Here is a 12,744-nt window from a genome sequence, read left to right on the forward strand (position 1 = left end):
ATAATTATATTACACCATGTTAATCTCTTTATAGAGTTGTATACAAAAAAAACCCCTGCTTTTTTATATCTTTCTAGTCATAACTTTATAACAAACTTTATCAAAATTTAGCAATTTTTTCCGCTATATTTTTTTATAACCAATTTTCTAGAGGATTAAAAATTTGCCAACAAAAAAAAATTCACTTTTATTTGAACTACATAGCGATTCATCTTATATGCTACATTTACTCTAAAGCACGATTTAATCTTGCCATTTCCATAAACATTCTTACTATTTATGTATTATCACACCTATTATGTATGAGAATATATTAAACTACATTACGTACACAACTCTATATTAAAGCTTTAATTTTTATAAATATAATATCAAAATACTTTTTTTCAAATTTAAAAGAAAAATTCGTCTTTAATGGTATTTATTATAATTTTCTAATTTTAAATTTTAATATAAGTATTTTAAATGTCCTATTTTCAATATCATTACCTAAATCATTTTTCGTGTAAGAGATGAGAGAATAAATCTAGGAGAGGGGGGGAAATATATAGTGAAAATATATAAAATGAAAATAGTTTATATTCTAAAATGAGTTTTTCACATTTTTCAATATATATATTTTTTAAAATAATAGAATATTTAATTTTCTAGTTGGAAGAATTTAGCGTGCCATCATAGCTATGAAGAAATGATAAATTATTCATAGGAAATTCTTAACGTTGCATATTGAAAATTATAAAAGTTTTTTTGTTGTATATTTGTTTATAAATATATTCGCTATATTTATTATAAAAAATTAAGTAAATGTTTTATGTAATATAATACATTTTATTATAAAAAATATTAAGTTTAATTTGTGTTGTGTGTTGTGTTGTGTTAAAGTATTTGAAATATTTATTTAGTTTAAAGATTTACTATTTTAATAATTTTTTAATCAGGAAATAAATTTATGTTTAAAAATAATAATAAAATAAATGTTTGTTGTGTGTGTGTAATATATATATATATATATATATATAATTTTGTTGATTTATTTGCTGATAAAGAACACTTCATATTAATTAAATTTATTATTTTAATAGAATAACTTTATAAAAAAATAATAATTATTGTAAAAATATATTTTTTTAAAGACAAACGATTCAATTTATTTAATTATCTTTAAATAATTAATTTTAATTGTTTTATATTTTTTAATAAAGTTCAGACGATTAGTGTCTATAATTAAACAATAAAAACCCAGTTAAATTTTGTGTGTATCATAATGTTGTGTGTATAAATAATTTATTTTAAGATATTTGAACTATTTTCCTCACATTAATAAGAAATAAATACCAAATATATTTATATTAAATACATTAGTTTTTATTAAATTTAAAGAGTTCTTATGCAGAATCACTTATTAATTTTATATTATTAAAAAGCGCACTTTTAATCAATGAAGGAAGAAATCTAAAGAAGTTTTCAATATAATTTCTCTAGAATAAATGGTTATACAGTGTAAAAAAACCTCTCAAATTCCCAAATTGTTGATCAGTTATACTTATAAGATATATTTTAACAGAATATTTTATTTGTTCATATCATGATAGACTAAATCTAGATTTAACCTAGCTTTTACAATAAATTTTTATTATCTACTTTCATTGAAGTCCATTCAATCGTGATGAACATAATGTTATCTTTATGATGGATGAGCAAATTTTCTTTTACTTTTATGGAAATACTTTTTTCCTTCTTACAAATAATACTTTACAAAGTTTCAATAGCATCATTAGTCATTGTATTAAAAAAATAATAATAATAAATTTTAAATAAAATTTAAAATGATCTTTTTGATTAAATAAAATTTTAATCAATAATTCTCCTATTACTTCCATTTTTTAAAACAGTTAATTTCTGTATCCATGTTGATTTTACTCATTAAAATCAATTTAGTAACTTACTTAGAACAGGAAAAATATTCTGTTTGTTTAATATTTTTTTTACAAATTTTAGCAAAATAATTTAATATGTTTAACTCGAATTATTTTTATTATAATGAATAGTATTTCAGTATCAAATTACACGTTTATATTATCAAAAATATCATCTAGGAGACTAGCTATTGATTTCTGGACTCATTAAAATTTTAATTACTTAAAAACAAGGTTTAAAAATCTAATTATTGATATATTTATTCACAGCAATTAATTTAGATAATTTCTTCGAATTGGTTTGAAAATTTTTACAGGAAAAACTAGTAAAGTTTATGAAAAATATTTATAAATGTCATGAATTTAAAATAGTTTCGATGCAATATTAATTGAGTAATTAGAATGGTAATGAATAGGTATCAGTCAATTTTTATTATTAATAAAGATAGATAAAGCCTTAATTTATTTAAAAGTAAACAAAATGACATCAAAGATTTTATATTTATCTGTAATTTGCTTATTTTTTAAAATTTAAATTCGTTTCACGATTTCTTTCCCCCTCCCCATTTTCAGTACATAAATATTCTGTTTATAAAACTTGCAACGACATTGCTACGCTATATACAGTAATGTGAAAGAAGAAAGAAAAAAACAGGATTATTTTCTTTCATTTTTCTGTTTTTTCTTTTTTCTTTTTTTAGTTTTTCCTAACAACTTCGATCCTCTCTGGCTCTTATTCCATCTGAGTTCATTTGTTGTTTATCGATCTCTTAAGATGACACCTTCTAAGATCTGTTCCTTTTTTATTCTCTGTCACACAAACTTGACTATTTTCAATATTACTTCACTCCTGAAATCATAATTTTTAGGCATGTTAATGTCCATAATTCATGGTAGCTGCTTTTCACTATTGATTCAATTTAGTAGCAGCTGTCATTTAATCTTGCCTCTGATATGACAAAACTTTTTCTTTTTTTTTGTCTTTATATATATACATATATATAAAAAATCTATTTTATTGCCAAACTTTAATCTTTATTTTAGTAATATCTATATATTTTTTTCTCTACATTCAGTTTTCTATTTACTGCAGCAATCTGTTTTGTTGAATATTGCTTTGAATTTCTGCATCTTATTTAATTCCTTCTGTCATATTTTATCTAGCAGAATTAAGAATTTGTTAAACGATGTCTTTTTTTGTGTCATAGAGTAATAATAGTAATAATAATAATGATAATAATATAATAAATTAGAATTTAGTTTTTTAAACGTATTTTTTATGCGAAGCGTAATTGGGATTATATCCGAGAATGGATAAATCTTATGCTACAGGATTTATCATAAATAAAGTATATATATACTTTTTTTAATTTTTAAATTAAATTTTCCTTTTTAATCAAATATGGGATTTGACCTAATTTGATCCCATAGCGCATGTGCTTTTGATTGAATGGAGGATTGATCAGAAGAATAAATAAGTATGAAGTCAGGTCAACCAACAATTTATCCTCCATATATAAATTAAGATTAGGAGAAAATAAGATAAGAATATATTTATTCCTTGTTTATTAGTGCATGAAAATATTCTTAAATTATAAGTTGCGACAACTAATTAACATTAATACGTAACAATAATAATAATAATAAAAAAATATACATAAATATAATTAATGTATACAGAGTTTAAATAATCATTATTTAAAATTAAAACTATATTTATACGTTTAAAGTTATTATATTTAAATGGAAATATGTATAAATATAGAATTTAATTAACTAAATGAAATTTAACCACGTTTCTCCTGTTTAAATGATTAATACATTTCATTAGTAAATTGAAATTTTTAATACTTTATTTCATTTTTTTTATTATTATATTTTTTTATATCGATTCCACATAAATATAATTAATGATCCGTGATTTATGAGATAATTTTTAGACCAAATATACATAAGTACATTATGTGATTCGGTGAGAATAAAGAAGATTTTATGATGAAAATTGAGCATTTTTTTTTTAAAGATTATGAAATATTAAGTACAAGTTGTAGATAGTTTATCGCGACGTTAACAATGATATATAAAACCAGTTTTTTTCCTCTAATCGTTTAATCTTTACGGTAATACAAGTACAGCAGTCACGGTAGATGCACGTTTTGTCAAATTGTTTATCCCAGGAGTTCAATTCCTTATTGAACCTATATCAAGGCTACCAACATATAAATTTATATAGCTCATACTTCACATGTGAATATGCTTCATTAACTACTCTATTCTTCATCTATCTTCTTTCCAATGGCAATACTTTATTTTAAAACTTTTTAAATTCCAAAGATTTATATTCCTCTGACTACATTTCAAAAAAATTTTTTTTTCCTCAATATTTTAAAATTTAGTTTAAAGTAAAATACAATTTAAATAATTGGAGAAAATGATATAAAATTTATTAATTTCTTCACAAGATTTAATTGCGTGTTATAAATTATAATATGTAAAATAATTAAACTCATTTAGTAAAATAAATTATGAAATTTATCAAAAGATAACCATTATATTTGTTAAATTAGTGTTGCATATATGTGCATATACAACATGATATTTAATGATTTCCTTTCGTAATCATAATAATTATCATTTGACGTATGTAGCTTATGATCATTAATCTTTCAAAATATTCCTTCATTTCAACATTATCCATTTAAATATTTTTCTACAAGAAAATAATGTGAATTCAGATATACAGAAGAAAAAAAAAATAAAAAAAGAATTTATATATAAATAAAATTTAATCTCTTCCTAAATAAACAAATTTTATATTTATTTTTTCTGGATATTTGTTTATATTTTAAAATATATATTCTATACAAAATATATATTATTACTAAAGACGAACATTGAGATTGAAAATAAATAATTTAAAAATTATTCTTTATATTTAATGACAGATATAAAATAATAAATATAAATATGACGTGCTGAAATGTAAATTTTTAAATATTTATTATGTTATAAAATATATTAAATAAATTATATTTTTTAAATATAAAATGTTAATATAATTTAAACTGAAGAATTATAAATATAAAAATCTTTTATAATTATAATAAAAAATTGTTAACACAGATATAAAATATAATTTAATTTTTTTAAATGTAGAAAAAGTAAATATTTTCCTATCTTCTATTATATAAATTTCTAAAAATATTATTATCAGAAATTCAAATATTTAGAGAGTTTATGAATTTGAGCACCTTATTAACTTTCTTAAAGTATTTTTTTTAAATGTTTTATATAAGAGGAAATATTCTAATATGAAAATAATTTATAAATTATAATAACCAGGTATAAATGTTTATAGAACGAAGATGTACTGAATAGAAAAATTTCATATTAATATGCATTAAGTACGCTTAAACAAATTCATCATTGTTGGCGAATATATAAAAGCGTTATACGTTGGTGTTGATTGGAGCCTGTACAGTACACCCCTTAGTAATAGTGGACATGACTCAGACAGTTCGATCAATGAAACACCAGTCAGAGTATGGGATGATTCTTACGACCAGATCACTACGTCTGGCTTCACGGTCAACACTCCACTATGGTTGCTTTGCTCTTCCATCCACGTTGTCTAGCGTGGTTGCTGATCCTTCACTGATCATCTTCAAATGTCACAAAAATATTGTTAAAGGAACAACTGTGCTAATTCTGTAAGATAATTACCTCTTCAGCGCTACACAAAACTAGTGATGACAAAGCAGAAATATAAGACGACTTTTCAATGTGTCACGTGTCTTCTTATTTTGGGTATGGTTAAAATGGATGGTGAGTATTTTTATCTAATTATTACTCCATCAGATGGTACTCCAGATGCTTATTTAGCGCGTGTATATTACTCGAAACTCGCACGTGTCTAGTTTAACTTGTATTTTACTATCTTCTTTGTTAGGGTGCCTTGTACCGTGTTATTAGTCATCAACAATAGCGATCGATTCGTACAAAAATATTTATTGATCTTTTATAAAATTTAATTAATTATAAGCGTGAACATTGTAGAAGATAAATGAAAATCCATTAGTCTTATCTTTCTTTATTTTTAATCGTTAATTTTCTTCATTAATAATAACTTTTAATAAAATGTAACGGTGTATATACATATATCTTATATTTTTCAACGAATTCTAAAGTAATTATTATAAGTATAAGCTGTAATTTTAGAAGTTTTCGATACTTTCTAAATAAATATTTGAAATTCTACCAGAGATCTCGGTATATATATTATTTATATATAAATACATCAAATTTCGCTCCTTCATATGATTGCTTTCTAAAATATTAATGGTCATCCAAAATATAAGATACAAGCTTAAATATAGTTCGTTAAATTATTATTTTTGTTTACTTATTGCAATTTCCTGAGATCTCGAGATTCCAAACTTCATTCTCTTGCCTCTAGGCAAGGTTAACTTATTAAAAATTTCTCGTTTTAATTAAAATACAGGCAATAATATACGATCTAAATGTGTTATACATACAGTATATATGTGCTATCTACCAATGTATAATGATTATAATTGAGGCTAACCGATAACTGACTCATCAAACAACAAAGCGTAAATTTACGGAGCTTATTATTATGATAAATAGATTGCACATCTATTTATGGTTCCATACTGAACATAAAGATGAATCATCATCCAATTCTGCTTTTATTATTATTTTTTCTACAAGGTTAAGTTAAATGAAAGCAAGCTTGTTGAATAATTTATGAAATAAAAAAAATTATATCTCATTATCTAAACAGTTTATTTTTTTTACAGAAAAGTAAATATTAAATGATAATGTTATAACTTAATTTTGTTTTTAACATAATTTCTTGCATTTTAATATCTCTACACGAAGTTAATGATATGAATTTTATATCTTTTTATATTAAATTAATTTTTAAAATTTCAATTTTCTTCGAGTTAATTCGTGATTTTGAATTTTATTACATTGAATTTATACAAAATTTTTTAGTTTTTATGTACTAAGAAGATGATAGAATTTTTAATCTTCTGCATAAAACTAACGATAAAATTTTTAATTTTATAATATAAAATCAATTAAGATTTCTTTGAAATTCTCTATGTAGAATCGAAAGGGATGAAATGAATTTTTTCCCATAGAATTATTAATTGTTTTGTAAATATTTTTACATTAAATCAAATGTTGTAGTAAACAATATTTATAGGAGTAGTTGATGCTGATAGTTTTATTATTTTTAACATAAAATTATATTTAAAATTTTTAATTTTTTATACAAAGAATTAAAATTTTTCAATTTTTAAGCATAAAATTTTGAATTCTCTTCTACATTTTAATTACTTAATACAATTTTTTGAATTAATGGAACGAATTTCAATTTTCTAAGGTATTTATATTAATTATGTTACATTTTCTAGGTAAAATGAAATTTAATGTAAAATATTTTCAATCTCGTGTAAACATCGACGATTTAATTTGCTTAAAATTCTCAACAGATTAGACCATTAATATAATTTTAATGAATAATCATTATACTTTGTTATATTCAAATCATTTTTAAAATAATATTTTATATAATTTAATAATATATTTTCCCGTTCGAAAACTTTTAAATTAATGTTTTCCTTTAGGAAAAGACAATAGTCTCATTTATTATAAATTTTCAAAGATATTCACGAACAAAACTAATTTAGCACAAAATATTCTAATGCAATTTGGGGTGTCCATCATTCTTATCAAAGTCATTTGAGCGAATTTGTTAAAGGATAAATGATTAATATTGCATAGTGTAAGTTAAGAAAGTGAATAATATGTGTTGATGAACAATTAATCTCAGAATAGGAGACATTGTTTAGCCCCCCTTTTGTATTTACAAGGGGATTCAAATTAATGATGTCTTTTGAGGTAACGGGTACAAAACTGATGCGTTAATTAGGTAAAGCCAGTATTGAACAATGTTGTTTAGTTATATTAGACATGTTCAATATACCATTAGAAAATTTGACATGATCGAGTTGTGTTCGAAATGAAAACATGTTCAATATTCTAATTAGTGAGGTAATACAGTAAAATCTCATCGTTTCAATAGTGTAAATCATCATCATCTTTAACAAGTATAAGGCCTCAAGGCTTGCTACGATCTCCCATCTTTATCTTTCGAGAGGTTTGTAATTTAAAATTTTTTCAAAATATCTTGCCCGTATTCATTCTATTGTAAACATGTGTCAATATAAGAATTATTTAGAGAAATATCGATGGAAATACGAAATTTCTCTATGTTGAAGTGTGTATCGATTGACGAAAGAAGCGTGTAGATTAATACAGAATAGTTTATGAATATATATTCATCGAACACCGTAGAGATTAGCGAGCCTATTGAAGACCATAAAAAAAAAATGTCAGAAAGATGTCGGTTATTATCGAAAGTTTCCATATTGTTGATTATTGAAGTGTTTATCGATTATTAAGCAGCGAGTTCTCGAATGAGAATTGTTGAAAACGTTATTGATCCTTTGAGAAAGTTAATGCTGTTGATTTGTTGCAAATGGAAGTGATCAAATATGAAAAATTAATATTGGCAAAATCTTTAAAAAGTGAAAACTACTATGTCATTATTATTATTATCAAGAAAAAAATATTACTGTAATAATCGGATTGTTATTTTAGAATTTTATAATCAACGAGAAAAACGTAGTCACGAGCATTTTCGAGTTCTATCACAGTAAATTTATTATTAACGAAATGATTTTTTGCACGTAATTGGATGGTTTTATCTCTCATCAATTCCATTGTTATGTACAAAAATGCATTAATTTGATGCACATAAATACAGATCATTAGAAGAAACTTTGAAGTGTTTGAAACTTTGAAAAATGTTTGTTTTTTGTCTTTTTGATTCCATTAAATTTTACCTTTTTTCAAGAGTATTTTTACACAACAAAATGAGTAAATTTAATCTTACAAGTCCACGCACGACATTTTCTTTTCACCATAAAGCTGTTCTGTAAGGCTTTTGAGCTATTTTCAAACATTACATGGCAACCAAAGGAATGCTACCTTATATATCTAATCTCTAGAAGACTGAAAGATAGAAATTGTTTTTTTAAAGGCTACCCTAACCTCCGATATTTAATCAATAATATTGAGTTAATAATATGAAAGATTTGAATTTCTATCAAGCACCATAATGCTTCGAGAAAAGAACGAAAAAAAAATTTTTTTTTCTTATAAATCTACTTTAAAATTTCTAAAAGACATTTGAATAATGTTAAGTCGAACAAAATATCGATTTTTAAATTGCTATTCAAGAAACTCTTTAAAGTTTTCCATTCGTCAATGATGTTTTTTAAGTTTTCAATATTACTGTCAACGTGAATAATATGTATATGTCATCTTATATATATATATTATTTATAAGAGTAACCCGCTAAATGGTGTCATTTACTAACAAGAGGTCCACCCTCGGTACTATTGCAACATGTAAACGTGATCACTCTCACAAAGATTCAATTCCCTTTGTGGCTAAGTAAACACGGAGAAGGCGGGATACCGCTGACTAATCATTTGAAGGGTTTTGCCTCGCAGCTTTACCTATCTACAACTATAGATTGATCCTAACAGTTGATTCAATTAACGAAAAATGCTTTCGAAAAAAAAAGAAAGCAAACTACAGCTTTAGTTAAGTGCTGACCACACTTTTCACACTGCTAACATGGTCTCCTCATCATACTAAATCAGTTCAGAGAAACAAAGATAAAGCAAAAAATAAAAATAAAAATAAATAAAAAAAATTCTAGATGAAGTGTTTTTATTGAATAGTATATATCATCAGAATTGCAAATATTTCCATTTCATTCGCTTTAACCACAATTGCTTCAACACTATAACTTAGTACGGCTGAAGAGCTACTTTTATATTATAGATCGTTTAAATGAAAGATGGCATTCTTATTTTATTTTGTAGAATCGACTCTTGACTTTGGATGTTACCTTAGGAAAAGTAAATCGCATCAACTTAATGAATTTCCCCAGTGACAACATTTGATATCAAATACTCTAAAGTTTTGAGATGATGGAAACTTTGATTTGAATTTTCTATCAAGTTAGCTTAAATGTATTATGTTGAAAGTTATATGTTGACAAACTTCTCTATATTCGTGTCCTCTACGTGATGGATATTTATAAAATATTTTCTCATTCTTTTAATTAACTCTATTTTAGTATTTCTTATATAATTTATAATGTCGTATAAAAATTTAATTTGTAAACACGAGAAACGTGTAAACAGATCTTAAATATTGTAAAAATACGAATTGAAAATGTAATTAAAATATAAAAAAATACTTTTTAAAACACATTAAATACTCAAATTTTCAGTTTCTTCTATGTTTTTGATGAATTTTTATCCGCTTCCAATTGGGGAAAGAATGTGTTAATTCAGTTTCTTTGTTAAGCATTGTTGAATCTCTACAAACGTAGGGCAGACTACAACTTCCAAATTCATCACCTGTGATTTCTCATAGACCTGGCCTATCATTAATCACTTGTGAACTATCCCAAAATATAGTGAATATTCGGAACTTTATAGTGATTTTTCAGAAACTTGAAACAATGAGTTAACGTGCTCTTATCCCAAGATCTTCAATATTTATGAAGAGGATTCATTAATTTAAGAGCATTAAAAAAAATTCTTATAAAGTTTTATAACATTTTTAAAGTTAAAATTTATAAATAATCATTCTTTAACTTGAGAAATAAATAAAATTTTAAACAATATTTATGGCACCATCTAAGAGAACAATGCAAAATGGAGTTAATTGCATTTAAAAATAATTACTTTTAAGTGAAATTATTATTTACTTCGTATGTTCAAATATGATCGATTAATTTTAACAAGAATTATTATTTAATTCTACAAAAATAAGAAAATTCACAAATGTTTTCTGACGACTTTTTGTAAAGATGATAAATTCGATACTAAGATTAATATGTATTCATCAACGGAGTAATTAATGGAAACATGGTATACGTATTATAGATTTTAAAAATATTTTTAAAAAAATATGTATTTATAAAAATAAATTAAGTAAAATATAATTTACTGATCTGTTAGAGTTTCTATAGCTTAATTTTCTAGTAATTTTAATAGTTTTTTCCTTTATAAATCTATCCTTAAAATGCTACAAAATATTAAAACACCAATTTTAATTTTTAAAATTTCAAATTTTTTAATGTGAATTTTATAATTTAAATAATTCGTTGTTGTTATAAAGTTTTAATGATTATAATTATTAAAATTTTTACATTAAAATTACTATAAAATTATTATTTTTATTATCTTTCTAATGTACCCTTTTAATAGCATCATCTAAAATCCAAGTTATTATAAAATTAATTTTAATAAATTAAAAATAGAATAAGCTGATATAATACTTTAAAAACTTTTAAAATTTTATAAATAACAAAATAAGAATAATAATCTTATATTCTATCAGCTAATTTTAAAATATAAACTTATAAATTAAACATATATTTTAGAACATGTAAAAAATTAATTTTACTGAAATATCTTATAAAATTTAATTCTAAACTTAATCTACAGTTTAATTAATTTATTTTTATAATATAAATTTACTAATTGAAAGTATATTTGTGATTTTTATGGCCTCTCAGAAATCCAGAGAGGCCTACTACAAATGTTTTAAGGCCCCAGTATATATGTAAAAAACACAAAACAGCGCTTTCTTTTCTTAAAAATGCAATGGAATGAATAATTTTAAACAAATTTTTGAGGCCCCTCGTAAATATGAGACCGAGTCGAATTCCCCTATTGATTATCTCTGCGATAAGGCCTAGTTTCTAGAAACAAAATTGACTACATTCTAATTAAAATTCGCCATTTTTGTTTAAAGGTCATCACTTAGAATGATCTAAATCTATACTTTTATCTACTGTAATATATAAATGAATACTCACTCAGCTCGTAAAAATTATTCAATTGTTTCAATGTTAGGCGCATAAAACTTGCTTAAAATTAATGAAACGGAAGTTAAACCGGGTCCTATTTTCTCCGAAATATCTTGTTACTCCATTTAAATATATTTAATTTATATAAAAAAATTCGTAGGAGAGTCAGTTTACGATTTGTTTATGAGCTTTCATCTACACTTAATTCAATTTAATATGTATTTTTCTATTAACAAATTATTAATAGACAGAATGCCGAATTATCGTAAATTATAATCTGAAAGAAATAATAAATTTTAATAAGTGAATGTAAAACATAGAAGCATGATATCAGCTTGGAAATTTTATTACAATCCATAAAATTGGTAAAGGTTATTAGAAATCTTTTTAAAACACGCAGATAACATTTTTGTAAATATTAATTTTTGTATTTTTGTTTGGAGTGAACTTTAAATAAGGTCAATATCTGATTTTTTAAGCGATTTTTTTTCGCTTGAGTTTTATGAGAAGAGAGAGATAAATTACTCTTACAATATTATGACATTATTCTTAATTTTATGCTCTTAAATTAATATTAAAAACTTATAAATTGTAATTTTTCTTTATTAAAAAATAGAGAATAATTTTTTTTTATTCGAAGTGTATTCATCTCTATAAACAATTAAGTTATTTAAGTAAGTTATAGCTTATTTGTATAGACTCATAGAGAAAAGAGGAAGTATTATTATTTTTTTCCTGTAAAAACAACAGGAAAACAAAAATTATAATTAAATATTTTAAAGAATTTTTAAGTAAAAAAATCTCTTTATATTTATTAATACATTTTTAAAATAAAT

At 23.2% G+C, this 12,744-nt stretch overlaps 1 protein-coding gene across 3 annotated transcripts in view; it reads left to right on the top strand.

Moving 5' to 3' along the window:
• LOC136984774 (neural cell adhesion molecule 2-like) overlaps positions 1 to 12,744 on the top strand; it is a 135,175-nt gene that overhangs the window by 70,984 nt on the left and 51,447 nt on the right. Inside the window, exon 1 of one of the 3 annotated variants that reach the window (XM_067281900.1) lies at positions 5,499 to 5,741. The exons of the other annotated variants lie outside the window; for them this stretch is intronic. Within the exon in view, the coding sequence (XP_067138001.1) occupies positions 5,666 to 5,741 (76 nt within the window). The 5' untranslated portion in view covers positions 5,499 to 5,665. Of the gene's footprint in view, positions 1 to 5,498; positions 5,742 to 12,744 lie in introns of those variants that run through there. 3 annotated transcript variants of the gene reach the window in all.

This window comes from Centruroides vittatus, unplaced genomic scaffold (genome assembly GCF_030686945.1).
Source record: "Centruroides vittatus isolate TY-2023 unplaced genomic scaffold, ASM3068694v2 contig_927, whole genome shotgun sequence".
NCBI classification, from domain to species: Eukaryota; Metazoa; Arthropoda; class Arachnida; order Scorpiones; family Buthidae; genus Centruroides; species Centruroides vittatus.